Below are 27,488 nucleotides of genomic sequence, written 5' to 3'. Positions count from 1 at the left end.
GAGCGCCCGGCCCGCAGGTTTCGACCCTCTCCGACTCCAGGTCTCCGGGAAAACCCGGAGCGGAGCATCCCCCGGGTCGGGATACGCCCTCGCGCGCGCCCACTGGCGCGCATGCTCAGTCGCGCGGTGGCCGCGAGTAGGAAGCTCCGCGCGGCAGTAGCGGCCGTGGCGGCGCGACTGGAAGGTGGGAGGGGACGTACCGGCTGGCGGGCGGGGGCGCTGGGACTCGGCTGGGGCTCCCGCCCGAGGTTCCTGGAAGCGTTTGGGACCGCGAACCCCGGCGCGAGGAGCAAGCGAGCACGGGAGCCAACGAGTGCGGACTGGGCAGCGGGCGGAGCGGAGCCGCCGGGCGGAGCGGGCTCAGAGCCCGGGTCTCCGCGGCTCGGGACCCGGCGGCGGGGGCGGCGATGTTCCACTGCATCCCCCTGTGGCGGTGCAACCGTCATGTGGAGACGATCGACAAGCGCCACTGCTCGCTGGTCTATGTCCCCGAGGAGATCTACCGCTACGCCCGCAGCCTGGAGGAGCTGCTGCTGGACGCCAACCAGCTCCGCGAGCTGCCCGAGGTGAGTGTCCGGCCTCACCTGCGCGCCGCCTTTGGGGGAACTCGGCCGAGCCTGGCCAGCCCTCTCCCTCCTCTCTCCCGAGGTCACCTCCCTTCCACACTCTATCCCTCTTCCACCTCCAGATCCCGTCGCCACGTCCCGCAGAGCCACCACTACCTGCATTCACCTGCCTCTTCCTCCCTTACCCTCCTCCCCTCGCATTAAAAGTTCCTTGTCATTTTATACAAAGCGAGCGACTTGATATTTTCTAAGTAGTCACTAGAGCTTGTGCGACTAAGGAAACGTTCTGGGCTGGTAAGGAGTTTAGATACACGTCTAAGTACTAACAACTGGCATTTGTACCCGGGCAGGTGAGGAGCCAGGTGGCTGGGGCTGTTCCCAGGTGGAAGGACAGAGCGTGGCATCTGCTCTCAGGGCAGTTTTCCTTGCACTGCATTCCCCGACCACTAGCCAGGGCGCGCTTCCCGGGTGGGCAGCGCGCAAGTGAGCCGCACTAACTAGGCGTGTTCGGAGGAATGTGCCCCCGGGGCCTTATCGCTGGTGGGCAGTGCTTGAAAGTACTGTAGTTTGGCGAGCTGGCCGGCCTTGAGCTGGCCGGCCTTGGCTCCGCGGCCGGTTGGGAATTGGAGGTGAGGGGAGGTGAGCTGGAGGATATCGGGCAGGAGGAGAGGTATGCTTTGGGACCTGTGGGCAGGTGCCCAGGTGCCCGCCGCTGGGGCCCTGCCTGCGTGGACCTGTTGCGTGGAAGGAGCCGCTGTGAACGTCAGTAGAGGCTGCGCCCGGCGGGCCAGCATTGCCAGCCGCCTCTCCCGGAGCGCGTACCTTCAGCCTGCTGACTTCTATCCTTGCAGTGATGCGTTACCTCTTCAGAGTTGTTTACATACATTAATCAGTCTGGTGCGGCTAAGACACATGCTGATTGAGCTTTAACGGAGGGTCTGGGACTGCGAGCTTTTAACCTTCGAGCTTGCTGCCGAGGAAATTAGCTTGAGTAACCCTTAAGGAAGAAGGTATCACAACTCCCGGGGTGTGCAGGAAGTCGGTGTGCAGTAATCCAAAGGTGTGCAGGAAGTAGGGAGACTAGACTGCTGGGAATTGGGAGGAGGACGTGAGGCCTGAGCGTTGGGACTCAAATATCTTTCTTGTCCTTTAGTTAACACAAGACTGTCACAGAGACGCTCGCTAGTCAAATGTTCTGGCTTGTTAAAATGACCTGATGGCGTTCCTCAGCTCTGACCAAGTGTTTTAAAAAGCAGAACGGTGTGTTTTTCTTAATATTTAAAGTGTTCTTTCTCTTTGATTAACTTTCCTTGGTTCATGTGGAATCGGATGGTTTGCTCTGTGTAATCGTGTGGATTATCCTCACTAGGATCTTTGCAAAGCCCCCCAGGCTTTATTTAGCTTAGAAGCAAAAAAGCCGTACAGTTCCCTCAGGCATTTATTATTTTGCAGGCATTTTCAGATGCATGGCTTTGTCTGGCCTTGAGCTTGCTCAAATTTGACTTGAAAGGCATAAGCTCACTTTACTGCCTTAAGCTGTAAGTTAGTTTTAGGCATTGCTATTGCCAGAAATACAGAATATGTTATATAATACTTTTCAAGTGTGTCAGCATGAAGTTATTAAAGATTGAGTGAAAAGCTATTTAACTAGAAATGTTTCAGTGTTCTTTGTGGTATTTTGTTTGTTTGTTTGTTTGTTTGTTTTTACAGAACTGGAAGGTTTCCTTTGACTGGATTGGCTTTTTACTCCCTTCTGCAAAGTTTGTGGGTTTTCCTGTAATGTTGGGGAATTCAGCTTTGCAAGGGGAAATTATGGGTTTTGGAAGTGTTAGGTATTCATACTAATCCTAACTGGAAACTTCTCAGAGGCTCAAGCTAGTCTGATAGCACTCTGTAGATACAGTATAAATAAACAAGCTTTTCAGAGGCTAAAGGTGGTCTTGCTTATGGGTAGTTATTGCTCTTACAGCTCCGAAATTAGTTTTAGAGTTTCTAGGTTGTTTAAAAATGATTTCTTCACGACTTACCGTGTCTGGGTGCCTGGATGGGTATAAGCCAGACGTGCACAACCACCTTGAAAGCACAGATATTTCATTCAAAGTAGAAGTCCTTTCCTTGGGCTGTTGTTTCCCCTCTGAGATCTGCATAACTCATTAGCACTGCTCCCTGCTGTCCCTACCCCCACCCCTCCTCTAACCTCTGTCTCCTTACCTGCCCCATCACCAGGGGCCCTCTTTTGCTGACAGACCTCCTGGGTCCTTGTGGTGGTGGTCTTGCTGGCTGGCTGTTCTCTTCTCTGTAATTTGTTTGGAAGCACAGACAAGGGGGAAGTCCACACCCCATACCCCAAAAGCAAAGATACAGACATTGTTCACGGTTCAGGATGATGAAAAGCCGTCTCCTTTCTACTGAAAGGTTTGTAACCTCAGATTTGCTTCAGCTCCCTTATTTTGCGAATTGAAACTCAGAATTGAAGCGACTCCATCAAGGCTGTTCAGCTGGTTAGATGCAGAGTCACTGGTCGCCCCCCGCCCCGCCCCTGTTCAGCAGCTTTGGACACCTAGCAGGAATCTGGCTTATTCAGCTTTTCACACCCATTAAAATCTCAGTTATTTAGCCCCTCCTGTTTTACTCCTGTCATTAAGCCTGGTCTCTGTCAAACATTTACTGACCCTTCATCATTTGCAGTTGCTAGGAATATAGAGATTAGAGAAGGCATGATTCCTATGAGCTATTCACAACTTTATGGGGAGGTAGATGACTTGAATACAGATGTGGTGAGTATGGGGTAGAGGGGGCATGACAGCTAGCTTGGTGGTTACTTACCTAATCTAAACTTTTGCTGAGCCTGCATCCCCGTCCTCGGCAGTGGGTCCACCTTGTAGTAGCCTCTCAGTGCTGCTGTTCTGCAGGGAAGGCTTGGAACGTTCATCTGTAGCCTGACCCCAGCTGGATGATAGGCTCACCATCCCATTTCCATCCACCTTCTCCTTCTCACTTCCTCCCGGCTCCATCCCTTTGGGATGCCTAGTAACGGAGACAGTCTGACTCTAACTTCCTGAGATGCTGGCATGCTTTTGCTCATCCTTGTGAGCATAGAGCCTGGCACCCAGTAGGTCCTGCTCAGTAAACAGCTCTTGTCTGTTGAAGGAATTTAGCCTCGCCTGATACAGATCTTTCTCCTCTGCCTCTTTCTCTTAAGCATATCATGGCTCTGGCATCTATCCACCTCCAATATAGTCAGAGAATATTCAAGTTGGGAGTGACCTTTTTCAAGACTCTAGCTGGTTAGATGCACAGTCTCTGGTTGCTTTAAATTGGAAGCCACTTGAGAAGTTAAAGGTCACTGATATGGTGAAGCTGTTTTGTCTTCCTCAAGAGCCTATGCTCCCCTCTGTGCTTCCTTAGTGTTTCTGACACTGTCAATTTCCCCCTCAAGGTGCATGGATTCTTGGATACCTTCATGCCATCTCTCTGGCTTCAGTACAGAGCCTAGTCTAATAGGCAGCACATATTTTGAGTAAAGGCTGTTGAACCCATATAGCTTATAAAACCAAGTTTCATTTTGTCACCTACTCTTATTTAGGGTTTAGTTGATCTTTTGATGATTGCCAGATGACATTATCTCAAATATCTCCCCTTTCCCATCATTCTTTCTCATATCCTGCTTTATTTTTTCCCAGCCCTTAGAGCCCTATTACTACCAAACTCTAGACTTGCTTACTTGCATCTACGTGCTTATTTAGCCCCTCCTATTTTACTCATGTTCTTTGTCTCCCCAACTAGTACATCACCTCCACAAGGGCAGGGATGCTTTTGTTCATGGCTGAACCTGGGGCAGTGGCTGGCACATAGTAGGCATGCACATGCTTGTTGCATGAATGAGTCTTCACACGTGCTGTCATGGGTAAGCTGCCCCCGTTTCTCAGCCATCGTGATTCCCCTTCCTGCAGTCTCACGTCTACTATATACCAATCTGTTGAAACTCGTCATGGGATAAAGTCATTCTGAATTCAGTGGTTTTTTTCTTACCAGTTTTTGTTCTCTATCTCTTCTGTGCTGGGAATCTTTGACAGTCATATCTTTTTGAAATGATTTTTAGGCATTGTAAACATAATTTCTGACTGTGACTTCAAATCTCCAACTGTGATCTGTTAAGAGGATATCCATTCCCCCTTGGAATAAGTCCCTTTTGTCTTAAACTTGCCATGTCCCACTTCAGTGGGACAGCCGTTCTTCACAAGTTCATGGACCAAGGCTCTTTGGGCTTGTCTTCAAGGAGCAGAGACCATGGATGCTGAAGTCAGATAGCTCACATGCTACTCCATCGTATGGATACTTTCTTCAAGCCTTGGTTTCCTCACTTGTTGTCTTAGTACCTGGTTTGTATGGTTACTCTGTAAGTGCACGCAAAGTACTTAACAGTCAGATATATGAGGTCTAAGAGTTTTGCAGTTACTGTGGTGAGATGGCCCCTTTTTTTTTCCCTCCAAATAAAACAATATTTCTTAACCCAGAGTTGGGACACATTTTCCTGGGAGTTTGTAAGTCATTTTTTAAAACCAGAATTAAAATTTTAATGCTCTTTTCAATAATAATTAAAAACTCATAGGTTCCATACATCTAGGTGAACTTACAGATGAGTAGTGCCATAAGGTTTTAGTAGTGCCATAATCTGTGTTTGATTGAGCACTCCCTTAATTGTCTCTAGCTGAGGGGGGAAGAACAGATGTGGGCTTATTGCAGAAATCACGTGTTTGGGTCAGATGATAGCTGGAAGTTACGTGAGCAAAGGTTTCATAGCCGTTTGTTAGAGAAGAGTGGTGGGTAGCCGAAGGGGTCACAGAGCTCACGGTGGTGCAGGCAGGCAGAGTTGCCAGGAGCCTGCTCCGAGGTAGTGCTGTACCAGTATGTGCAGCCATGCGATGACTGTCCAATTGTGTCATTGTCATTTGTCACGTCAGATTAGCGTTGAGTTCTCTTTTATTGGTTTTTGTCAGATTTTTTAATTGGTTCACCTTATAGTTTTGTAAGAGCTAAGGCGCAGGGAGGGCATACCTAGTTTTATGTTTAGACATACTTAAGTAACATTGGAATAAAAATAATTTAAGTGAAAGCTTAGGAAGAAGGGAGCCCAAGAGAGGACTTTCCCTTTAAAGTGATGACCCACGCATTTGTCAGGGTAAGGAAACCATTCTCATTTCTCAGGTATCCTGTTGCACAGTTTAGCACTTAATTGTGAGTCTCTTATGTGTTCATCCAACCCCCCTTCTCCTACTTCTCTCTGCCCCCAATTCCCCCACCCCCTTATAGGTGAGGAAACTGAGACCTGGAGAAGTTGTAATTTGCCTTGGGTTAGTGGAGGGCCAAATCTCTCTGATTAAGAAATACTGAGTATTTAGTACCTATTAATAAGTATAATAGTCACCACTTATTGAGATTTTACTAAGCTCCAAACATCGAATTAGGTACTCTACATAAATTATTTCTCTCAAACTGAATAACACGCTTTAGCTGTTAGAATTTCAGTTTTGCAAATGCAGACATTGAGACTTATTTAAGAAACTTACTTAAGAATCTTGTTTAGGAAACATGGTCAAGGTCAGTTCTGGAGTAGGCATTTGGCTCCAGCTCCACGTGTGCATTTACCACCTGTGGGCCTGCCTGGGCCAGAGGAGGCCCGACAGTATGTGCATGCTTAGGAGGGAGCCTCTGCAGAAAGCTCATGGCAGCTCTGAGGAGTCTCACATTCTCTGAGGAGCTGAGGGAAGACTTTGGAGGTGGTGACATTCACACTTGACTGGAAGGAAGGACAAAGTATGTCAGCTGTTGCCAAAACCAGTCCTTTCCAGGTGGCTAGAATGAGGGGCACCTGAGCAGTAGAGCGTGCCTGGAGAGGGTTCTGGGGCCAGATCGTGAAAGGCTCTTGACAATGTTGCTGAGGAGGTACATTCTGACCTGGAGGCAGAGGAGGCCCATGGATGGTGTGTAAGTAGAGGTGCAGTACAGTTAGATCTTTGCTTTAGAAAGGTAATTCCAGAGCACAGGGATTAGAGTCAGGGAGACAAGCCAGGAGCCCACTATGGTGGTCTAGGCCAGAGGAAATGATAGAGCGTCTTGGGGATGAACAGGGGAGATGGCTTTGTCAAAGATGTTCACCCTGGGCATTCCTGCCCTTGGGTCCAGTGCTCTTTCTGCTGTGCTACCTTTTCTGCTGCGCTGATCTTCTGAGGCACTTCAGTAATACTTGTGTAACACCAAGTAAAAAGCATTTACCTCCTTTTGGGGGGACATCTTTTCCTTGACTGTGGCATGTGCCTGCATTCAGCTTGTGAATTGCTCACTAAGACATGGCAAGCATTATATGTAGTTATTGACTCGGGGGAAGGAGGAATAGCCAGATGTGCTATGGGTGGCAAGAGTTTGTTCGTTTTGCGTTTCAGATGAATATGGTCATCAAGTTTATAAACATGAACCTGCAGGAACACTGGTAGCCCTGGCGTTCTGTGTTTCTGAGTAATATGAACGCATACTATTTGTGTACCGTACCATGGACTTTAGTTTCATCATCTTCTGCTCATGCTTTGAAAGGCTAACACTTGCAGAATTTTTATTTTTCTAGAGGAACTTGGAAATTATGTGTCTTTAAAAAAATAGCTCACGTCTTTGAGGGAAAGTAAAACTATTCATTTAATAAAACTTTTCTGGGATGGACAAAGATGAGTGATGCTGGTAAAATAGCAAAATAAGCTTGTTTTCATAGTTCCTCCTGCCTCTTCCAAGGGGCTTCCAGTGAAAAGGGGTGCATTGAACCTTCCTTCCAGCTTTCCAGTGCATTATCCTCTCTGCCAGAATTTGCAGCTTCTGTACTATAGTAAGTAGGGACTTGGGATTTCCTTAAAAAGGAATACCTTTTTAGTCTATACCACAGACTTGACATTCTGGGGATAAGTGTAGTTGATATTTACACAAGGGGGTCAGGAATAGCAAGGTAAACATTTCTTAGCAATGATGACAGAAATCTCAGCCATGACCTTGCTGTGCCATGGAACAACCAGAAGCAATGGGTTCTTTTAGGTAAGGATTGAGTGAGTGCTGAAGGCTTTTCTCTTTGTTCACGGAAATCTAGGGGGATTTAGCCTATTTTGGAACCCTACCCAGAACATAGGGCTACAAATGTTTGTCCTCTCCTTCATGTGATAGTTATGAGGGATGATGAGATCATGGGCCAGAGCTTAGTAAATGCATAGAAGAAACTCCTGGATGTCCATTTACTTTCTCTTGGGTATTATTTAGTGGACAGGAATGGTAATTTACTATTGCATGTGGTATTTTAGAAGATCTAATGGTATGTATGTGTGTCTACTGTAAAAATACTTTGAGCTCCTAGAAGTAAGATGAAATATTTTTAAAAATGAAAAAACATTTTTTTTGGCTTGTCATTATTTTGAAGAGTTTCCTTATCTAGGCTGTAATTCTAGAGTCCAGAGAATTTGACTCAGTTGGAAGAAATTTGGTATTTCAGTTTCCAAGAACCGCAAGGAATGGATTTGTCATGTGGTGGGTGGAAGGAGGTGTTACACCTAATTACAGCATGTTCCAGACTGATTCCTGGGTAGTGTGGCCAGATGGAGAGGTCTGTGTCTACCCTGGCCACTCTCATCACCTTTCTGTCCACAGTCCACACCTACTTCTTGGGAAAAGATCATCAGGAGGGCCTGTCAGCTGACTTGTGGTAGAAACTAGGAGCTCAAGTCAGATGAGCTCATGCAAAGGCCAGAAAGTGGCTTCTGAACCTCTGAGGATGTGATGTGGGCTCCTGCTGCTTAACTTGGTTCAGAAGATGCTGAGACCTCTGAGCTCAGGCTAGGAGTGCAACTGGCTTGACTTTGGACCATGACGTGGCCTTGTTTTTATCTCATTAAAGGAGTGATATGGATTGGATACTTAAAAGAACTCAAAGAATGAAGATGACATTTTCCTTGCATCCTTTGAAGTGATACCAGCCATTAACAATTTTAGAATGTATTCTTATGGGTTTTTTTTCTCTTCATACATCACCATGTATTTATTATTGTTAAAACAAAGCAAGAACTCTCACTATATAAATTGCTTTGCTATTTGCTTTTTTTACATAACACTGCCTTGGACATCTTCCATATCAGTACGTATAGATGTCTTCTAGCATTGCTTCTGGGGCTGTAGTATTCCACTGTACTGGATGTTTCACGATTGATTGATTGAACGTTTCTCCTATTGCTGACGTTTAAATGGTTTCTGATTTTGCAGTGATGAACCATGCTGGATTAAATGTTCTTGTACATATTACTTTGTACTCCTGTGCAAATGTTTAAGATAAATTTTAAGAAGCATAATTGTTGGATGAAAGGGTATACATTACAAATTTTATAGATCTTGCTAGATTGTCAAAGATTTTTTTTAATAATAGTGAGATGGGAAGGCCTTGTTAGAAATTATAGAAATCTACCCACTTTATGTAGCTAAGGAAATGAAAATCTAGAGAGGTAAAGTGTTATGTCAAAGCAAAATGAAAATGTGGACTGTACATCTCCAACTCTAGATTCTAAGTCCTGTGGATTTTCTAGGGGCCTAGAGACTGGTTCTATCATCTCTGCTCCTTTTTTTTTTTTTTTTTTTTAGTTTCTTTATTTTGAGAGAGAGCGCAAATGAAGGAGGGGCATGGAGGGAGATGGAGAGAGAGTCCTGAGCAGGCTTTGGTTGCAGAGCCCAACTCAGGGCTTGGTCTCATGAACTGTGAGATGGTGACCTGAGCCTACATCAAGGTCCGACACTCAAACAAGTGAGCCACCCAGGCACCCCATCTCTGCTCCTTTTATTTTCCACTGTGACTCCTTCCTATAGGCCTGGAAAAGCCCTCAGATGGGCTTCAGTCAGTTAATCACATATTTGTTCCAGGTCTTTGGAAAGCTGACATCTAAGTCTTGGCTTCAGGTAGTTTACACTCTTGAGTTCGGGAGAGAAGTTTGAGTCATGGAATTCCTAATGTGGCTCAGTGTCACACGGGTCAGTAAACCAGGACTTGCTGTAGACCCTTGCAGGAGGCTCACTGGGGCATCAGGAAAGCAGGACTCTGGTTTTCACTGAAGGTAGGTTCAGAGAGGCTGGGAAGGGTGGGCGGGCATTGTAGACAGGGAGCTTTTGTGAGGCGACACAATCTTGTGCCATGGAGCTCACTCTGGGTTGACTTGGCTCTGTTTCTGGAACAGGGGCCAAGGTGATATGAAGCATGGTGGGGGACAGGAAGCTTGGGCATTAACTTGGTGTGCTGACTTGTGTGGATCAGCCTCTCCCAAAGGCTCAAACTCTTTTATCCTTTACTCCTTCAGTCCTTTCTCACTACTTGGCAGTGATCTTTCTAAAACACAAATGTGGGACTCCTGGGTAGCTTAGTTGGTTGCGTGTCCGACTCTTTATTTCAGCTCAGGTCATGATCCCAGAGTCGTGGAATCAAGCTCCGCATTGGGTTCCATGCTGAGTGTGGGGCCTGCTTAAGAGTCTATCTCTCTCTCTCTCTCTCTCTCTCTCTCTCTGTCTCTCTCTCTCTCTCCCTCCCTCCCTCCCTCCCTCCCTCCCTCTCCCTCTCTCCCTCTCCCTCCCTTTCTCCCTCCCTCTCCCTCCCTCTCTCCCTCTCCTCCTCTCCCTCCCTCTCTCCCTCTCCCTCCCTCTCTCCCTCTCCCTCCCTCTCTCCCCCTCTCTCCCCTCCACCTCCTGCTCTCCACCCCTTTCTCCTTCCCTCTGCCCCTTTCCCCTGCTTGTACATGCTCTCTCTCTCTAAAATAACACACAAATGTGATGAGTGGCTTCCTGCTGCAGTGGCTTCTCACACCTGCAGGACACAACCTGGCAGTGTTTTTGTTCTCTGCCTACCCCTTCCACCTTATCTCCCATCTTTTTCCAACCTGAACTTTCCAGCTTGTGTTTCAGCAAGAGTTAGCTACCCTTGGTTGCCAACATATTATTTCATACTTATGAGTCTTCATTTTTTTTTTTTTTATTTAACTCTGTCTACCATGAGTTACTCTTTCTCAATTTCTTTGCCTGGCTCATTGCTCTTCATCCCAGGGGATACAGCTCAGGAGATAACATTCCTCCAGGAAGCCTTCCCTTACTGCCTCTCTGGTCTCTGGGGACACCTGTGTCATTACTTGTACCTCTTTGTAATTATCTCTTTCTCCCATCAAAGTGAGTTTCTTAAAGCTACACACTTTTTTTTTTTCTTTGCATTCCTGCTGCCTAACAGGGTGGTTGGCACAGATCAAACATTTAATACATATTTGAGCAGCATTCTTGGGGAAGTTTTCAGCCCTGCTGGGAAGTGGATTTAGAAGTGGGTTTGGACTTGGGGCACCTGGGTGGCTCAGTCAGTTAAGCGTCCGACTTCGGCTCAGGTCATGACCTCACGGTCCGTGAGTTTGAGCCCCACTTTGGGCTCTGTGCTGACAGCTCAGAGCCTGGAGCCTGCTTCGGATTCTGCGTCTCCCCCTCTCTCTGCCCCTCCCCCACTCTTGCTCTACCTCTCTTTCTCTTTCTCAAAAATAAATAAACATTAAAAAATTTTTAAATAAAAGAAAGAAGTGGGTTTGGACTACACCTATAAGCAAGAGCCTGATGATTATTCCAAGAGGAGCAGAGCTTTCTGGTCTTTGTATGGATGAGTGGTGTCATGATGGAGGGAGATGAACGCTGGCCTGGTAGTCCAGATTTTTGTCCTTGATCTGAATGACACTAGCATTGTAACCTTGGGCAAATCACATAATCCTTTGAGCCTCAGTTTCCTTATCTGAATGATGAAGGGATGGTGTCATTGGTGTTCAGGGCACCTTTGAGTTCTGATCTCCTTGAGTGCCAATTTTCTGAATTGTTACAACATGATGCCACCTTGCTAACCTTAGGAGAGTGGTCCCACAGTTGTGCACATACCCCATGAGGTTGCTTAGTGAGGTTTAGCAGAACCACAAGTGTGGGCTTAATAATTATAATCAAGGATTGGATGATAAGGTGAAGCTGTTCCAAATACCCTCTTGTGGTCAGTTGTTGATTCTCAGAACCAGTTAAGGGAAAAAGATCAGCAGATTTTTTCTGGTTTAAACAGCACTCCCCCTCCCCCCCAAACTCACTCCCACTCCACATACTTACATCCTCCCCCTGACACTCCCTCACCCCCCCATACCCACACATACCCCACACCTCCCTACACATACCCACACCCTCCCCCCACATCCCACCCCCACACAGGCACAGACAACCTTTGAACACTGAGATTTTCCCCCATGTCAGTTGCATTTCCCCAGCTTTTAGAAGTGAAGTAAAATGGGAAACATAGCTGGGACTTTTTTGTCTTTTTATTAAATGAACTGAAGCAGTCCATAGGTAGTTGTTTGAAACTTTACTTTGGGTTGGTTTGAGTGCCCGAGAGACCGTATTTAGGCAAACTTAGTTTGGGGACTGATGATTGAGGATATGGGTTCTCTGGATGGGTTAATATCAGACTGAGGTGGCTTTCAAGGAGTGTACTGGGATCAGAGGTGACAGCTTTCCACCATCCTGCAAAGCGGGCTTCTGACCAGGTATTGGTATCTGGCTTCCCAGGCAGCTACATTCAGGAATGGGCACTGGGGATAGATCTCTGCTGGATCTCAACCCACTCTCCCTCCTTCCCCTGTTCACTGCACAGAGTTAATTGAGTGTTGACTCTGCTTCAGGCATTGTTCTATCTAGCAAGATAACTATCTTGCCTTATTCTTACAAGTTTTCATTCCAGGTAAGGGAGACAGCCAGTAAATGGAAAAGCACATAAGAATTTCAGATAGTGATAAAAACTGTAATGAAAACAAAACAGGGAGAAGTCCTAGCCTCAGCATTCAGACAACAAAGTGAAATAAAAGGCATCCAAATTGGCAAAGAAGAAGTCAGACTTTCACTTTTTGCAGATAACATACTCTACATGGAAAAGCCGGACTCCACCAAAACACTGCTAGAAGTGATACATGAATTCAGCAAAGTTGGAGGATAGAGAATCAATGTACAGAAACTGGTTGCATTTCTATACATCAATAATGAAGCAACAGAAAGAGAGATCAAGAAATCGGTCCCATTTACAATTGCACCAAGAACCATAAAATACCTAGGAATAAACCTAACTGAAGAGGTGAAAGATCTGTATGCTGAAAACTATAGAAAGCTTATGAGATAAATTGAAGAAGACACAAAGAAATGGAAAAACATTCCATGCTCGTGGATTGGAAGAACAAATTGTTAAAATGTCGATACTACCCAAAGCAATCTAACACATTCAATGCAATCCCAATCAAAATGGCACCAGCATTCTTCACAGAGCTAGAACAAACAATTCTAAAATTTGTATGGAACCCTGAATAGCCCAAGTAATGTTGAAAAAGAAAACTAAAGCTGGAGGCATCACAGTCCCAGACTTTAGCCTGTATTACAAAGCTGTAATCATCCAGTCAGATTGGCACAAAACCAAACATATAGAACAATGGAATAGGATAGAGAACCCAGAAGTGGACCCACAAATGTATGACCAACTTACCTTTGACAAAGCAGGAAAGAGTATCCAGTGGAAAAAAGACAGTCACTTTAGCAAATGGTGCTGGGAGAACTGGACAGCAACATGCAGAAGAATGAAACTGGACCACTTTCTTACACCATACACAAAGATAAACTCAAAATGGATGAAAGACCTGAATGTGAGACAGGAAACCATCAAAACCCTAGAGGAGAAAACAGCAACTTCTTTGACCTCAGCCGCAGCAACTTCTTACTTGATATGTCTCTGAAGGCAAGGGAAATAAAAGCAAAAATGAACTATTGGGACCTCATCAAGATAAAAAGCTTCTGCAAAGCTAAGGAAACAATCAGCAAAACTAAAAGGCAACCAACAGAATGGGAGAAGATATTTGCAAATGACAGATAAAGGGTTAGTGTCAAAAAGATAATAAAGAATTTACCAAACTCAGCCCCTGAAAAACATGTAATCCAGTGAAGAAATGAATAGACACTTTTCCAAAGAAGACATCCAGATGGTCAACAGACACATGAAAAGATTCTCAATGTCACTCATCACCAGGGGAATATAAATCAAAACCACACTGAGACACTGCCTCACACTGGTCAGAGTGGCTGAAATGAACAAATCAGGAAACTACAGATGCTGGCGAGGATGTGGAAAAAGGGGCATCCTCTTGCACTGCTGGTGGGAATGCAAACTGGTGCAGCTACTCTGGAAAACAGTGTGGAGTTTACTCAAAAATTTAAAAATAGAACTACCCTGTGATCCATCAATAGCACTGCTAGGAATTTATCCAAAGGATATAGTAGTACTGATTAGAAGGGGCACATGCACCCCAATGTTTACAGCAGTGCTAATGAACAATAGCCAAATTGTGGAAAGAGCCCAAATGCCCATGAACTGATGAATGGATTAAGATGATGTGGTGTGTATGTATATGTGTGTGTGTGTATGTGTGTGTGTGTATACTACACACAATGCCTGTGGAATTCTACTTGGTGATGAAAAATAATGAAATTTTGCCATTTGCAGCAATGTGGATGGAACTGGAGGGAATTATGCTAAGTGAAATAAGTCAGAGAAAGATATCATATGTTTTCACTCATGTGGAGTTTGAGCAACTTAACAGAAGACCCTAGGGGAAGGGAAGGGCAAATAAGTTACAAAGAGAGAGGGAGGCAAAGCACAAGAGATTGTTAAATACAGATCACAGACTGAGGGTTGCTGGCAGAGTGTTGGGTGGGGGGATGGGGGCGGGGGGAAAATGGGTGATGGGCATTGAGGAGGTCACTTGTTGGGATGAGCACTGTGTGTTGTATGTAAGTGATGAATAGGAATACTCCTGAGGCCAAGACTACACTGTATGTTAGCTAACTTGACAATAAATCGTATAAAAAATAATGAAAAAACAAAAGAAAATAAAACAGGGAAATGCAGTAGGGAGCGATAGGAGGAAGAATGCCTCTCCATGGAGGCAGCATTTGTATTGATTGATGCAGGAAGGTAGCTGTGTGAATATGCCAGAAGTCCTTGCAAAGACTTGGCGATGAGTTTGGCAATTTTGTAGGCAGAAAGAAGGCCAGTGAGGCTGGAACACAGTATGACAGGGAAGAGAAGTGAAGATGTTGGTGGGGTTCATGTATGTAAGGGTATGGAGACCCTGGTGGGGAGGTTGGATTGTTGTTTTGTTTTTGTTTTTGTTTTTATTTATTTGTTTGGTCACTTGAAGTATGGCAGATCATGAACCCGCAGGATAGCTGACTTAGGGTTTAGAAAGTTCCCTCTGCCAGCTGGTGAGAGACAGGGAGGAAGAGTTCAGAGAAGCAGGGAGACCTGGAGAGGAAGCCTTTTATTGAAAAGTTGTGTAGAAGGGCTGTTGGTGATTTGGGCTAGGGTGGTAGCAGTGAGTAATGAGCTATATCTTGGGGGTAAAGTCAGGAAGACCTGCTGATGTATTGGATGCAGGGTTTTGGTTTTGTCAACTAGGGAATGACAGAGCTGTTTACGGTGGACTGGGAAAAGGAATATAGCAGCATAGGAAGTACTTGACTTGGGACATGTCAGAAGTTTTTATGAGACCTAGAACTTAGGAGAGGAAGTCTGGGTAATGATAATTATAAGAAAGACAGCACACTGTTTTTGAGCAGCGTGCTTTGAATTGTTCTGAATACTTCCTGTGAGTAACTCATTTAATCCTTTCTACAACCATGACTTCATTTTACATAAATAGCTTTATTTTGCTGTTGATGACACTGGGACACAGATGAATTAGCTTGCTAAGGTCACACAGCTAGGAAGCAGAAGAGCTAGGGGTCCAGTCGATGCAGTCTGGTTCGAGAGCCCTTATTCCTAACCACTGTGTCTTCCTTCCTTCAGGCTAAATATGGGGCGACCATGTTGTCTACACCAAAAGCCACCTGATGGGTCAGGAATTGTGTCTGTTCTGTGAAAGGGAACAGAGGCAGATACCCATGTCACCTCGGTTATTTTTGCCTTGTTAAGAAAAAGAGCACCAATGGGGTGCCTGGGTGGCTCAGTCTGTTAAGCGTCCGACTTCAGCTCAGCTCATGATCTCACAGTCTGTGAGTTCAAGCCCCATGTCGGGCTCTGTGCTGGCAGCTCAGAGCCTGGAGCCTGCTTCAGATTCTGTGTCTCCCTCTTTCTTTGCCCCTCCCCCACTCACACTCTGTCTCTGTCTCTCTCTCTCTCTCTCTCTCAAAAATAAAATAAAAACATAAAAAAATTAAAAAGAAAAGAAAAAGAGCACTGAGCTGAAATATCACTTTAAGAATTAGGTCACCAAATAGTAATGTGCCCATTCAAGCATAATCTTTAAAAGAAGATTAGAGGCACCCATTCTTTGGTGCTGGGTTTCTTCCCTTCAGGAAGTAACTTGTAGCTGTATCCTTACAAACTCTTGAAGTAAAAGCACATCCGTTTGGAAAAACAATAGGTCTCACTGAACATAATGAGCACTGGTTTTATCACAGCAGTGCCCTCATTATAATTCTGCTCATAATTATTCACCTGTTACGCCATTTGTCTCTGTTTTGAAAGAATGATATCAAGTGATTAGGTTATAAGGCAGTTATTGGTCTTGACTGTAAAGATTAGTATTATCAAGAGGCTCTTGGAGCACCCGGGTGGCTCAGTTGGTTAAGCATCCAACTCTTGGCTGTGGCTCAGCTCATGAGCTCATGGTTCAGGGGTTCAAGCTCTGAGTCATACTCTGTGCTGACAACATGGAGCCTGCTTGGCATTCTCTCTCTCCCTCCCTCTCTCTGACCCTCCCCTGCTTACATTCTCCCTCTCTCTCTCTCTCTCTCTGTAAATAAATGTTAAAAAGAGGTTCCACTGTACTTATTGGAGCTATACATATTCCAGGACTGCAACAAATGGATGCCAATAAGATTGAGTTAATAGAAAACATGCACTTTACAATAGACTCACCTTAGCTTATAGTATGCCACGGCTAATTACCCACCTTGGTTCTCATAACCTCATAACCTGATTCTCAATGGCAAGAAGAGTGGCGAGGGGGTGGGTGGGTTATGCCCTGCATCTCTGGTAACTAGCGATTTGCTGAGTTCTGTAGAGGCCACGAGAAGAGAGAAGCTAATCCAACCCCTACTCTTCCACCTTCCCCATCCCCACCTCTCTGTAGTAACTTACTGTTTAAAAAGGAAACCGGAGTAAAGATATGTTTTGTCAGGTAAATATACTAGATGGTTATTGCTGATGAGGTGTAGTTTATATAGTTTTAAACATTTATATATTCTAAATGTTTTATTTCATTTTTCAGGTTTAGGCCCAAAGTAAACCTGGCTCGAGAGCAGTGTCAGGGAACTTCTGTGGTTTCAGATCCCTGGCGGTTTCTCCTTACAGAGGGTTCAGCCCTGGAGAAACAGAGGGGTGTATTTGGAATACTCTGCCTGCATGTCACAAGCTTTGCAACCGAAAATGCCTCGAATAGGCGTCTAGCCATCTCACATAGGAGGAAGCCTGAAGGACGGTGGTTCGGGGGTGGGCTTGGCAGGTTGGTGGCGCTGGGCACTGGTGTGGCTTCTGGGTGGTGTGCTGGGCTCCGTCTCCTGCTGCAGCCCCTCATGGGGGTGGCGTCTCAAGCAGAGGCGGACACGGAGCCACGGGCCCAACCCTAGTTTTCTAAGTGGGAAGCAGGTAGGCGAGGGATAGGAATAAGGGGCTTGGGACTGGCTGTGGGGTTCAAGTGCCTGCTGCAAGAGGAGGTCAGGGAGGACAGACAGTGTGAGCCTGGCTGACTGTGGCAGACGCCCTTGTTTCCCATCAGTGGGTAGTTGTTACGTCTCTCTCTGGTTTAACTCCGTGTCCTCTGCCAAAAACATAGGGACCATCTGCTCAGGAAGAGTCTAGAAGGAGTGACTTCTGTTGCAAAGTATTCTTAAAAGAAAAACAAAAAAGCTTGTACATGCAGACATTGTCCCTAGATTTCATTCTATGTGTGAAATTTTGTGAGAGGAAAACATAAATATTATACAGATGAAATTGCCAAATCTGCTTGTTTTCTAAATTGTTGAATTCTAGTGTATGTTCTAAGTACTTCCTAGTACTTTTTTTTTTAAGTTTATTTATTTATTTTGAGAGAGAGAGATAGCAGGGGAGGGGCAGAGAGAGAAGGAGAGAGAGAATCCTAAGCAGGCTCTGTGCTGTCAGCGCAGAGCCCAATGCGGGGCTCGGTCCCGTGAACTGTGAGATCGTGACCTGAGCCGAGATTAAGAGTCAGACGCTCAACTGACTGAGCCACCCAGCTCCCCTCTTGTACTTTCTAATGTGGTTTTTAAGTGTTAGATTTCTGTGACAGAGTCCCAGATCCCCATGTCTTTGTTGGTGTTCCACTTGAAATGCTCTTCTTCAGTGCAGATGCTGCCACTTCCGTGAAGTGCTCCCAGTTCTGCAGTCACGTCTGTGTCTCTGCTCCCCTGACCCATTCACAGCTCGCTTCTCTCATGCCATCTGTCAAGATCAGGCTTAGTTGTGCATTTGTTTGTTTCCCTCAGTTTGTCATCAGCGACTTATTTTATACATCTCTGTCTCAGACATTTGAGAATTCAGCGCCTTCGTTAAAAGAAATGCTCAAAAAATGTCTGTTGCATCGAAAAAGAAACTTTTTTCAGGTGTAGTTTAGGTATGTAGCTCCTTAGACATTTCTCATGTGTCCAGCCACTCCTTTGTAGCGCCTTAGTGTCGGGAGTTATTCTGAGGGGCTCATGATTCTAGCGGCACAGCCTCACCTCGTTCCGTCTGAGCCTGGCGTGCCACGAGGCTCCTGCAGCGCCGGCCCAGTGAGGTGTGTCACACGTCTGTGTGCCGTCCACCTGCGAGGAGGGTGCTGGTGTGGGCTGAGTCAGCATGTCCCTTTGGCAGAGGGTCAACAGTAGCACAGAAAGATAACACATCATTAGTCGTGTTGACAGAAGGACCATCCTCTCTCCCTGGCCTCTGAGCGGAGGCGTTAATGAGGAGCAAAATGGCCAAAAGGCAGGAAGTGTTTCTGAGGCTGTGGGCCGGGGCTGCCCACACACTGCACACGCTGGAGAGTGGAATGAAACCTCAGTTACAGTTTTGAAAGTGCAAATAGCAACTCCTGACTGACTGCCCACGGTATTTCCAGATGCACAACTAGGCACTTTGGGTTGGCATTGTCAGGGAGGGTTTTCAAAAGTCCTATTTTACAGGTGTGAAAACTGAGGCCAGGCCCATGCCTCAGGTCACTCACATGGAAAACAACCTGGCTGGGATTAAGCCCAGGTCTGCTAGACTCCAAAGGCTGATTTTTTTGTGCGACATGCTACTTTGGCAGATCCAGTCAGGTAGCAGCAGCCTTGAGATCTTCATGCAGCCAACACGCGTAGAAGGCCCACTGCATTGTTAGGCGCCCGAGATGCAGAAGGGAGTGCCAGTCTCTACCTTTAGGTGTCAGAGTTTAGTGATGGCGTCAGCCACCCAGGCCGATTGTGACGAAGCCTGGGTTGTGGAGCTGATGGCAGAGGTTTTCTGGTGGTGGAGGGCAGAGGGCACGATGCAGTCAGGTGTTGTTGGAGGTATGGGGGTACGGGGGTCAAGGGACAGGCAGAAGACCCATCCCAGGTGGTTGTGAATGCCAGGTTCGGGAGCTTGGCCTTTGATTTGTCATCACAGAGCTTAAACCCAGGAGTGTCTGGTCAGACACGGGTTCAGAATGCTCAGCCTGGTAGCAGCTTGTGGATGGATTTGAGGGGGAGCAAGACCAGAGACAGGGAGAATATTTCTGAGGCAAACAGGGCCAGGACTTGGTGACTGACTGAACTGGAAAGGGAGAGTGGTGGTTGCAGGGGTCAAGGGTAACAGTTTAATTTTCAGTGTGCATGACTGGGTTTTTTCCCTACAGAATTTGAGGAATGAGGGAAAGGATGCATGTGGGTAAATGGAAGATGAAGCCTGGTGGCTTTAGTTTCTTCAGGGAAGGACAAGATAGGGCAGTTGCTGGGGGAGAGAAGTGGGGGCTTGAACAGGGGGTGTCTCTGGGTGGTGAAGCTTGAGAAGGGGCTAGCAGGCGTTCCTGGGGTTGTTGTGAATTTCTAGGGGTGCCAGCAGCCTTCATGGTGTGTGTTCTTTTGTCCTCCAGAGTGCTCAACTATACCAGCCCAGGGTAGGGAAAGGTAGATTGTAGGTGTCTGTTGTACCTACGGAAGAGGGATTGAGGCCGCTGAGGTGTCTGATGGAAAAGGTATTTGGGATGCTGTGTAGGCAGAGAAAGAAGGGAGTTTTTTAGCAAGGGCTGGATGGTCAGAGAGAAAATCGTAGGAATGAAGCCATGGGAGAGGTCGTGGCCATTGGAGTTGAAGATAGGTGAAAGGAAGCAGGTCTGGGGAAAGGAAGCAGCTCTGGGTGAGGTCAGTCTTCCAGGGCGGGACCTGGGAGAGGACAGTGATGTGCAGTGGGTGTGGAGGTCAGTAGGAGCTGCTAGGCTTGTTGTTGGAAGCGCCCCCTCCATTGGGAACCACTAGTCCGGACGCCTGTGACAGGGGCATGTGGGCACTGCAGGCTGAGGACAGACCTGTGGCAGAAGAGAGCATGTGCCCCATCTGAGGAGGACAGCCCTCACCATTGTATCCCAGCCCTGTCACATTAGGATGTGGGCCTGCTGTTAACTGCTTCCCTCAATGCTTACTTGCTTGCATTTTTTTCCCCCAGGAAATCAGAATTTTTATGTGAAGTCTCCCTGTTTTTGAGCATTGACATCTTGTTCAACAGTTTCAAAAATGCACTGTTGATCAGGTATAGACTGGACTTATCTGTATGGGCTGCCTGTTTGTGTCCTCCACTCTATGAACCCCTGGACATTCCTAGGACTGTGATGGGAAGGAGGTGGGTGGGAGGTGTGTGTGAATTGGATCCCAGAGTCTTGGTAACGCCTTACCTTCCTGGTCATTTTGTTCGGTTTGTAGGATGGAGGTTTTAAAGATAAAGAGCTAACTAGCTAATTAGTTTTTCAGTAGGAGCTAATAGGAGGTTGATAGTAATCTGAAGCCTGTGGCTCAAGTGAACTGCAGATTGTGTTAAAAATGTGCTAGCTTCTTCTGAAACTCGTGCATCCCTCCTCCTTTTCACTATTCTAGAGAGTCCATCTTTGACTTATTTTCTTTTAGTCTCTTTCTTGATTCATACTTCCTCTTTTGCTTGTTCATGGCATTTTCTTTCCTTGCCCCCCACCTTTTTTTCTCATCTTTCTGTATTCTCTGCCTCCAATTCATTTTCTTACAGGGTTCAGCTTGAGTTAGCTGGTTAAAGTAATGGGTAGTTTTTTGTTTTTTTGTGTGTATGTGTTGATTCAGTAAAATTTTGTATTTATTTTCTTAGATTTTAAAACCTGTGAATAAACTGTGTGAGTTGTGATTATGGGTAATGAGATTTAGGCATTTCACATCCAAATGCATGTTTTGCCCTTCAGATTAATCACTTTGTGGGTTTTCCTCAAATTTCAAAACACTGTCCTCAGGCCACCTACACATAGCTTGGACCATCAAGCTGCATTTGCAAATCTTTTAAAGGCACATGTGAAGTTTGGGACAGGCTAAGAACTAGATTCTTACGTATTTTTCTTTTTTTAACAGAGAGCTGGTGAGTGGAGGAGAGGGGCAGAGGGAGAGGGAGGGAAAGAATCCCAAGCCGGCTCCATGCTCAACGTGGAGCCCAATGCAGGGCTCGATCTCACGAACCATGAGATCGTGACCTGAGCCAAAATCAAGAGTCAGGCGCTCAACTGACTGGGCCACCCGGGCGTCCTAAGAACTAGGTTCTTAAATAAGAATAAGGTCATGGGCTGGTCTGGAAAGTATCACAGCTCTGTGTGAACAGGAGGGGTGACGGTGAAGCACTGCCAGTGTCTGTTGGACTGCTCAGCTGTGAGTCCCTGGGGTAGCTCCGAGCAGGCAAGTGCGCAGATGCTTGAACAGTGCTGCCTGCTTGCAGTGTGTGCCATTTATCCCCTACATTTTTAGCATGGCTTTAAAGATTTTGCTTCCAGATACACTGTGTTTGTTAAGTGGGTTGACAGTTAAATTTTCCTATTTCTAAAGACATGCTAGCTAGGCCTTAGTTAGTCTTTTGGAGATGAATGTTCAATTTCTGTTGGCCTTTGAAATACCGAAATTGCCTTTGAGATCCACATTATTGTCATCGTGGGCCTCTGAGCTCTGGAAACTCTAGGAACCACTGGAAGATGGGTTCCCTAAGTGATGTGTTTTTTTGTTTTTTTTGTTTTTTTGTTTTTATTTTAAAGATTTTATTTTTAAGTAATCTTGACATTCAACATGAGGCTTGAATGTTCAACTCCCAAGATTAAGAGTTGCATGCCTTATTGACTGAGCCAGGCTAAGTGATGATTTTAAAGAATGATTTGCGTGTGGCTGAATATCAGCATGATTGCCAGACAGCACGCTTGCACATACGTGCACGTGCGCGCACACACACACACACACACACACACACACACACATACAAACACACACACACACACACAGTTGAGGGAGTGTCTTCAGGAGCTGTATCTGAGGCCAGCTCAGCCTCATTCTTTCCCCTCGGGTCACTGAAATGTAGTGACAGTTGTCTATGGAGCTGGCCTGCTAGGGCCCAGGGACTCTCCAGAATATAAAGTTGGCCTCTGCTTGTAGCACCTCTAGGGAAATTAGGGCATCAGTTTTCAGTGGACAAACCTAGGTTGAGTTCTCTTTCCCCTGTGTCCACAGGCACCTGAAGACGGGTTCACTGTGCACAGTGGTCCCCATGGAAGGTTTCATCTTGGCCAATAAGATCTTGATCTTCCTGGAAGACAGGCAGGCCAGTTTTCACAAAATGTTTTATTTTTATTTGTTTTTAATGCTAGCACTGAACAATAATGCCTTGGTTTTGGCCCATGGTGCTATCAAAACAAAACGCTTCCTGTATCCAGGATATAAGCAGGTTTAACGAGTACCCAAGCATGTTGCTGCTTTTTGTTTTCATCTCCCCTTTGTAACTTTTGAAGTGGAACAACTCTGCATTCTTCTCTTGCTAATCATTTAAAATTTTAATTGAAAGTTCTGCTTTTATAACGTGAGCTCTTTTGGCAAAGGCAGGAAGGTGTGTCTGATGTAATTCTAGTTTCGAAGCAGTTTTAAAGTAAAAGAGGCTTTAATCTTCAATGCCTTTGACGCTGGGCTATTAGATATTTTTAGCATACAAATTATGGTGAGCATGGTACCAAAGGGCACACATTTTTTCTTGTTTGGTATGTTTCCTCATTCTTGGCTTGGTAATTATATTCGGCATAATTTAGCTTTGGACTATAAAGTAGATGTTAAGTCTATGTTCTTATTATACGGTAATACTTGTGTGTTTGTTACCTGACAAAATATATAGATATATTTTAGGAATTGATCCCCATGATAATCTCTCCCTACAGGCCCTTGAATCTTATAAAAAGAAACGCATGGGGAAAGAGAAATCACTGAGATGGAAATTTTAAGTGCCTTGTGACAATAGAAATCTGTGAAAAGCCTTTTTGTGTTCGTTTTGAGTTACCAGAATCAAAATAATGCTAAACTTGTAGTTAGTGCTTTTGAATATAGCTTCATTACAGCAGAATTTATAAATAGCATATTAAAGTTCCTCATTCCCGAGGGTAAGATTTTTAAATATTTTCAAGATTTTAAATATTTTCTAGGATACTTTGTAAACTATTTCTTTGCAGGTAACCTCATGAGCACTAGAGGGAAGGGTAAGGGACATAATGAAACCCCTTCTTTCTGGTTCCTCCACTACTTCTTGTGAATGCTTTTTTACATGCCAGACAATCTGAAGTAGTCTGAACACCCTCCAAATATCCAGCTGTATTCCCCTTTAAAAACATTATAGCACATTAGTTTCATATTAATAGAGTTAGGACAAAAAAAGATAGCCAGGATTTTAATTACTGCTTCAACTCTTAAGCTAAAAAAATTCATTTGGGTTGATATTTTTGATACTGGCAATTGATGTTTTGGGGGAGTCCTTTTTTTTTTTTTTGACCCTGACTGCGAAAGTGATATTGATGCCCCTTTGAAAACCTCGACAAATACAGAAATGTTTAAAGAGGCAGAAGAAAAAAGTCCCCTGTATACCAGAGGCTGTGATTGTCTAACGGTCACCTGCGTGCCAGTTCCTGGCTCCAGAGGGGCACCTTTGACCCTGACATCTTGGCTGCTGTTTGGCCTTGTGGATGTCTGGCACACAGACCTTTCTCTTTACTGGACTTTGGGCTCCTCGGCAGAAGGGGCTGCCTTGATTTTTGTGTTCTTAAAATCTAGAGTAATGTAGGTATTCAAAAACGATCGTTTAAACCAAATTCTATGCATTTTAATTTCACAACATTTAGTTGCATATATGGCCAATACTTTAAGGTCAGTACTTACTTTGAAATGTCCACTACTATTTTAAAGAGCATTTTACATTTTGAATCTAATATATGGACATGGTAAAACATAAAGACAGCACAAAAAGTGTGTGTACTGAAAAGTGGGTGTCCCTTGCCTGTTTCTCAGGCCTGTACTTCTCTCTTGGGACCAGAAAGCTGCTTTTCTGTTACTTTGTATCTTTCCAGAGATAGTGTGTGGATGTACAAGCATTAATACAAACTCTCTTTTACAAACCTGCCTCTGGGATGTAGGGCAGTGGTGGATAGGGGAGTGAAATGGCCCTTTTGGAGGCCGTGTCAACAATGTCTCTTAAAATCGAGAATCTAGCCCGGCAATAGCAGTTCTGGCATTCTGTTTTAAAAATAGAAATACCAGTGTTTCAAGTTATATACGGAAGGATTTTTATTAATGCATTCTTGTGGTGGTGAAAGAAAACAAATAAAAAAAAAAAAGAAAATGAACAGGGGGAGTAAAAAAGCAATGCCTGTCAGGGAAAATGGTTGAATAAATTATGATGCATACATGCCATGACTGTGGTACAGTGCTTACAAGATGAGGTGGAGATTTATTAATTAGTTGTCATGGAGGGGCTTTCCTGGTACATTGTCTTGTGAGAAAAGAAAGATGCAGATTAGATGATACAGTATCTCCTTTGTACAGAATAGCAGTAAACTGTGTGACCGTGTGTGTGTGTGTGTGTGTGTTTATGAGTGATGTGATGAGCATGGAGAAAGGTAGGGAAGGCATGAAGTAAGTCAAAAACACGTTCTAAATTGTTGTTTCTTCTTTTTTTTTTTTTTTTTTTGAATATACTCTCGAATCTTTCCTGGTAGGATAGGCATCACAGTTGTAGAAGTGTTTTTGCCAAATCTACTTCCTTTCACTTCTAGGAAATGGCAGTGGGTACTTAAATCCTCACTTAATCTCCTTGTCATTTCATAAATGTTTTTATCTTTCGAGGTCTGAGTCATCCAGGACAGAGCCCGGGAACTCACGTAGGGCAGCAAAATGCTGTGGTGCAGCACATAGGTCTGGGGTTTGATGCCGTGTGTGTGTGTGTGTGTGTGTGTGTGTGTGTGTGTGTTGGGGGTGGGGTGGGTACTGACCCAGCAGCAGCAGCACCGTGGGGGACACTGCCTGCGGAGAGGCTGGAGAAGCGGCTGCAGGGACCCACGTGAGGAAGAGTTAGAGGCGGGGCGAAAGCCCTGCAAGATCAGAAAAAAGAATTGCCGAGAAGCTGTGGAAGAGAGAGACCGTTAAGAGTCATACGGTAACCGGGCTGTCTGGCCAGAAACGGGAGTTAAGTGGGAGAATGCTGAGGACTCCTAAGGGAAAGGCAGTTTGGAGAAATGATGTTCAGGTCTCTTTTCCGGGTTTACGGCTCAACACATCCCTTTGTTGCCAGTCACGTTTATCTTCTTACCCTTCCTGGGGTTGGGGTTTAGCCTCTGGCAGGAAGGAGTGGGAGGTAGATGTCATTCAGCAGGGCCTTGAAAAGTACTTGAGGAAACTCCGTCCCTGTGCCCTGTTTACAGACATGCCTAACTGTTTACTTGAGTGGATATATAGTAAGCTCCAGGGGAAAAGTCTAAATGGATATTGGCAGAATCCTAAGGTTTTTATTCGTGGATTGAGCAGGTACCTTATCTGTTCCTGTATCTGTAAAGGAGTCCAAAATCTCCACTGTGGGAACGAAAGAAATACGAAGTCCAATGGAGGGGTGAAGGCAGTGGGAGCTCTGTCTGCTTGAAGGAATGTATGCCACCGTCTTCTCTGTCTTTGAATCCACCCTAACCACCCCCTTCTGTATAGTCTTGTATTCAATTAAAAATTTCCAGTTCATTTATTTTGCCTGGTTATGTTTTTTGTGGAGATGTTATTTTTCACCAAAACTTTTTGAACTGTGGTATCCCAAATAAAATATACCAGCCAGGGCAAAAAACTGTTACTTCCCTCATTCTGGGCATAATACTTTTTTTTTTTTAATTTTCATTTTTGAGAGAGAGAGAGTAGGGGAGGGGCAGAGAGAAAGGGAGACAGAGAATCCCAAGCAGGCTCTGTGCTGACAGCTTTGATGTGGGGCTCGAACTCACAAACTGTGAGAACATGACCTGAGCCAAAATCAAGAGTTGGACGTTCAACCGACTGAGCCACCCAGGTGCCCCTGGGCATAATACTTTTTATGAACGCAGTCCTAAAGCGTATGGATGCATATGTAACTGTTGGATTGTAACAGTGAGCTTATAGTTTGGTTTAGTTAGTTTGTATACCTTTGGGTATATAACTCTTAGGCTCACACTGAGGCCACCCCTAAGTTTTGTTCATGCATTCTGCTTTTGGGTCAAGTCCCCATTATTTATTGTGTGTAGAATTTTAGTTTTCTTGGACCCAATTGTGACATTTCTCAGGGCTAAATGTAATGTCATTAGATTAGCACCTTAGCTCTTTGATAACTGCCTTTAAAGAGATCCTTTTCCTTCTGAAACTAGTACTGGCTAGTTTCAGGAACCCTGAAAATGGAATAAAAGTGTCATCATTTGGAAAGAAGGAAAGAAGGTAGGAGCTGGAGATGGACTTGAGACTTCTGTTAGCTAGTTTTGACCTTGAGCAAATCACTCAGCCTCTTTGAACTTCCATCACCATCCTGTCTCCTTGGTATAAAATGGGCAAATCTTTGCCTCACAAACTTATTATGAGGGTAAGGAGAGTCCATGTGTGTAAAGTATGTAGTGTGGGGTTTTGCACATAGTAGGCACACTAAATTCATTAGGGAAAACACTGACAGTGTGAAGCCCTGGATCATACCCCCATAGTTATTCCAACAGGTAGGTAATGAGCCCACTGGCCAGTTGACCTTGTTCAACCAGTTGTGAATCTTCCCATTTTATCCTTCTGCCCACGACTCTCTATTTTGTTTAGGACAGCGTAAGAGGTGTTATCGCATACCTTGGTGAATTCCAGATGCTCCATTTAAGGACATAGGAAATTATTCATGATGTAATATACAAAAAAGGGGTGGGAGGAAGACACTGAAGTGTACACATAGTAAAATCACACTTTGGCAAAAAAACACAATTTTACAATGAAGTAGATATGACCAGGGGAGAAAAGAACAAGGCAACACACTAGAAAGTCAGCACTATTATTATGTAGAAGGATCTCCTTAAGGATCTCTTGACTTACTTGCTGTTTCTCCTGGTGTCAGAGCTTATTTTCTGTCATCCGTAGACCACTGAAGAACCTGTCACTCGCATCAAGCTTTCTTTGAACAGTTGAAAGCAAAATTATTTTTTTTCCTTAACTTTGTACGTATTGTAATATTCAGAGTCCACTATCTAGCTTTCACTATGGAAAATCATTTTGTTAATGTCATTAGATTGAAACATCCTGCAGATTCTT

At 45.0% G+C, this 27,488-nt stretch overlaps 1 protein-coding gene across 1 annotated transcript in view; it reads left to right on the top strand.

Moving 5' to 3' along the window:
* Positions 1–203: 203 nt before the first annotated feature.
* LRRC1 (leucine rich repeat containing 1) overlaps positions 204–27,488 on the top strand; it is a 138,076-nt gene continuing 110,791 nt past the window's right edge. Inside the window, exon 1 of the mRNA XM_047103133.1 lies at positions 204–566. Coding sequence (XP_046959089.1) covers positions 408–566 — 159 coding nt within the window. The 5' untranslated portion in view covers positions 204–407. The remainder of the gene's footprint in view (positions 567–27,488) is intronic.

Source organism: Lynx rufus, unplaced genomic scaffold (genome assembly GCF_022079265.1).
Source record: "Lynx rufus isolate CCGP_SWC_20201006 ecotype Redwood Valley unplaced genomic scaffold, mLynRuf1.p SCAF_6, whole genome shotgun sequence".
Taxonomy (NCBI): Eukaryota; Metazoa; Chordata; class Mammalia; order Carnivora; family Felidae; genus Lynx; species Lynx rufus.
This window is presented reverse-complemented; position numbering and strand designations above follow the sequence as displayed.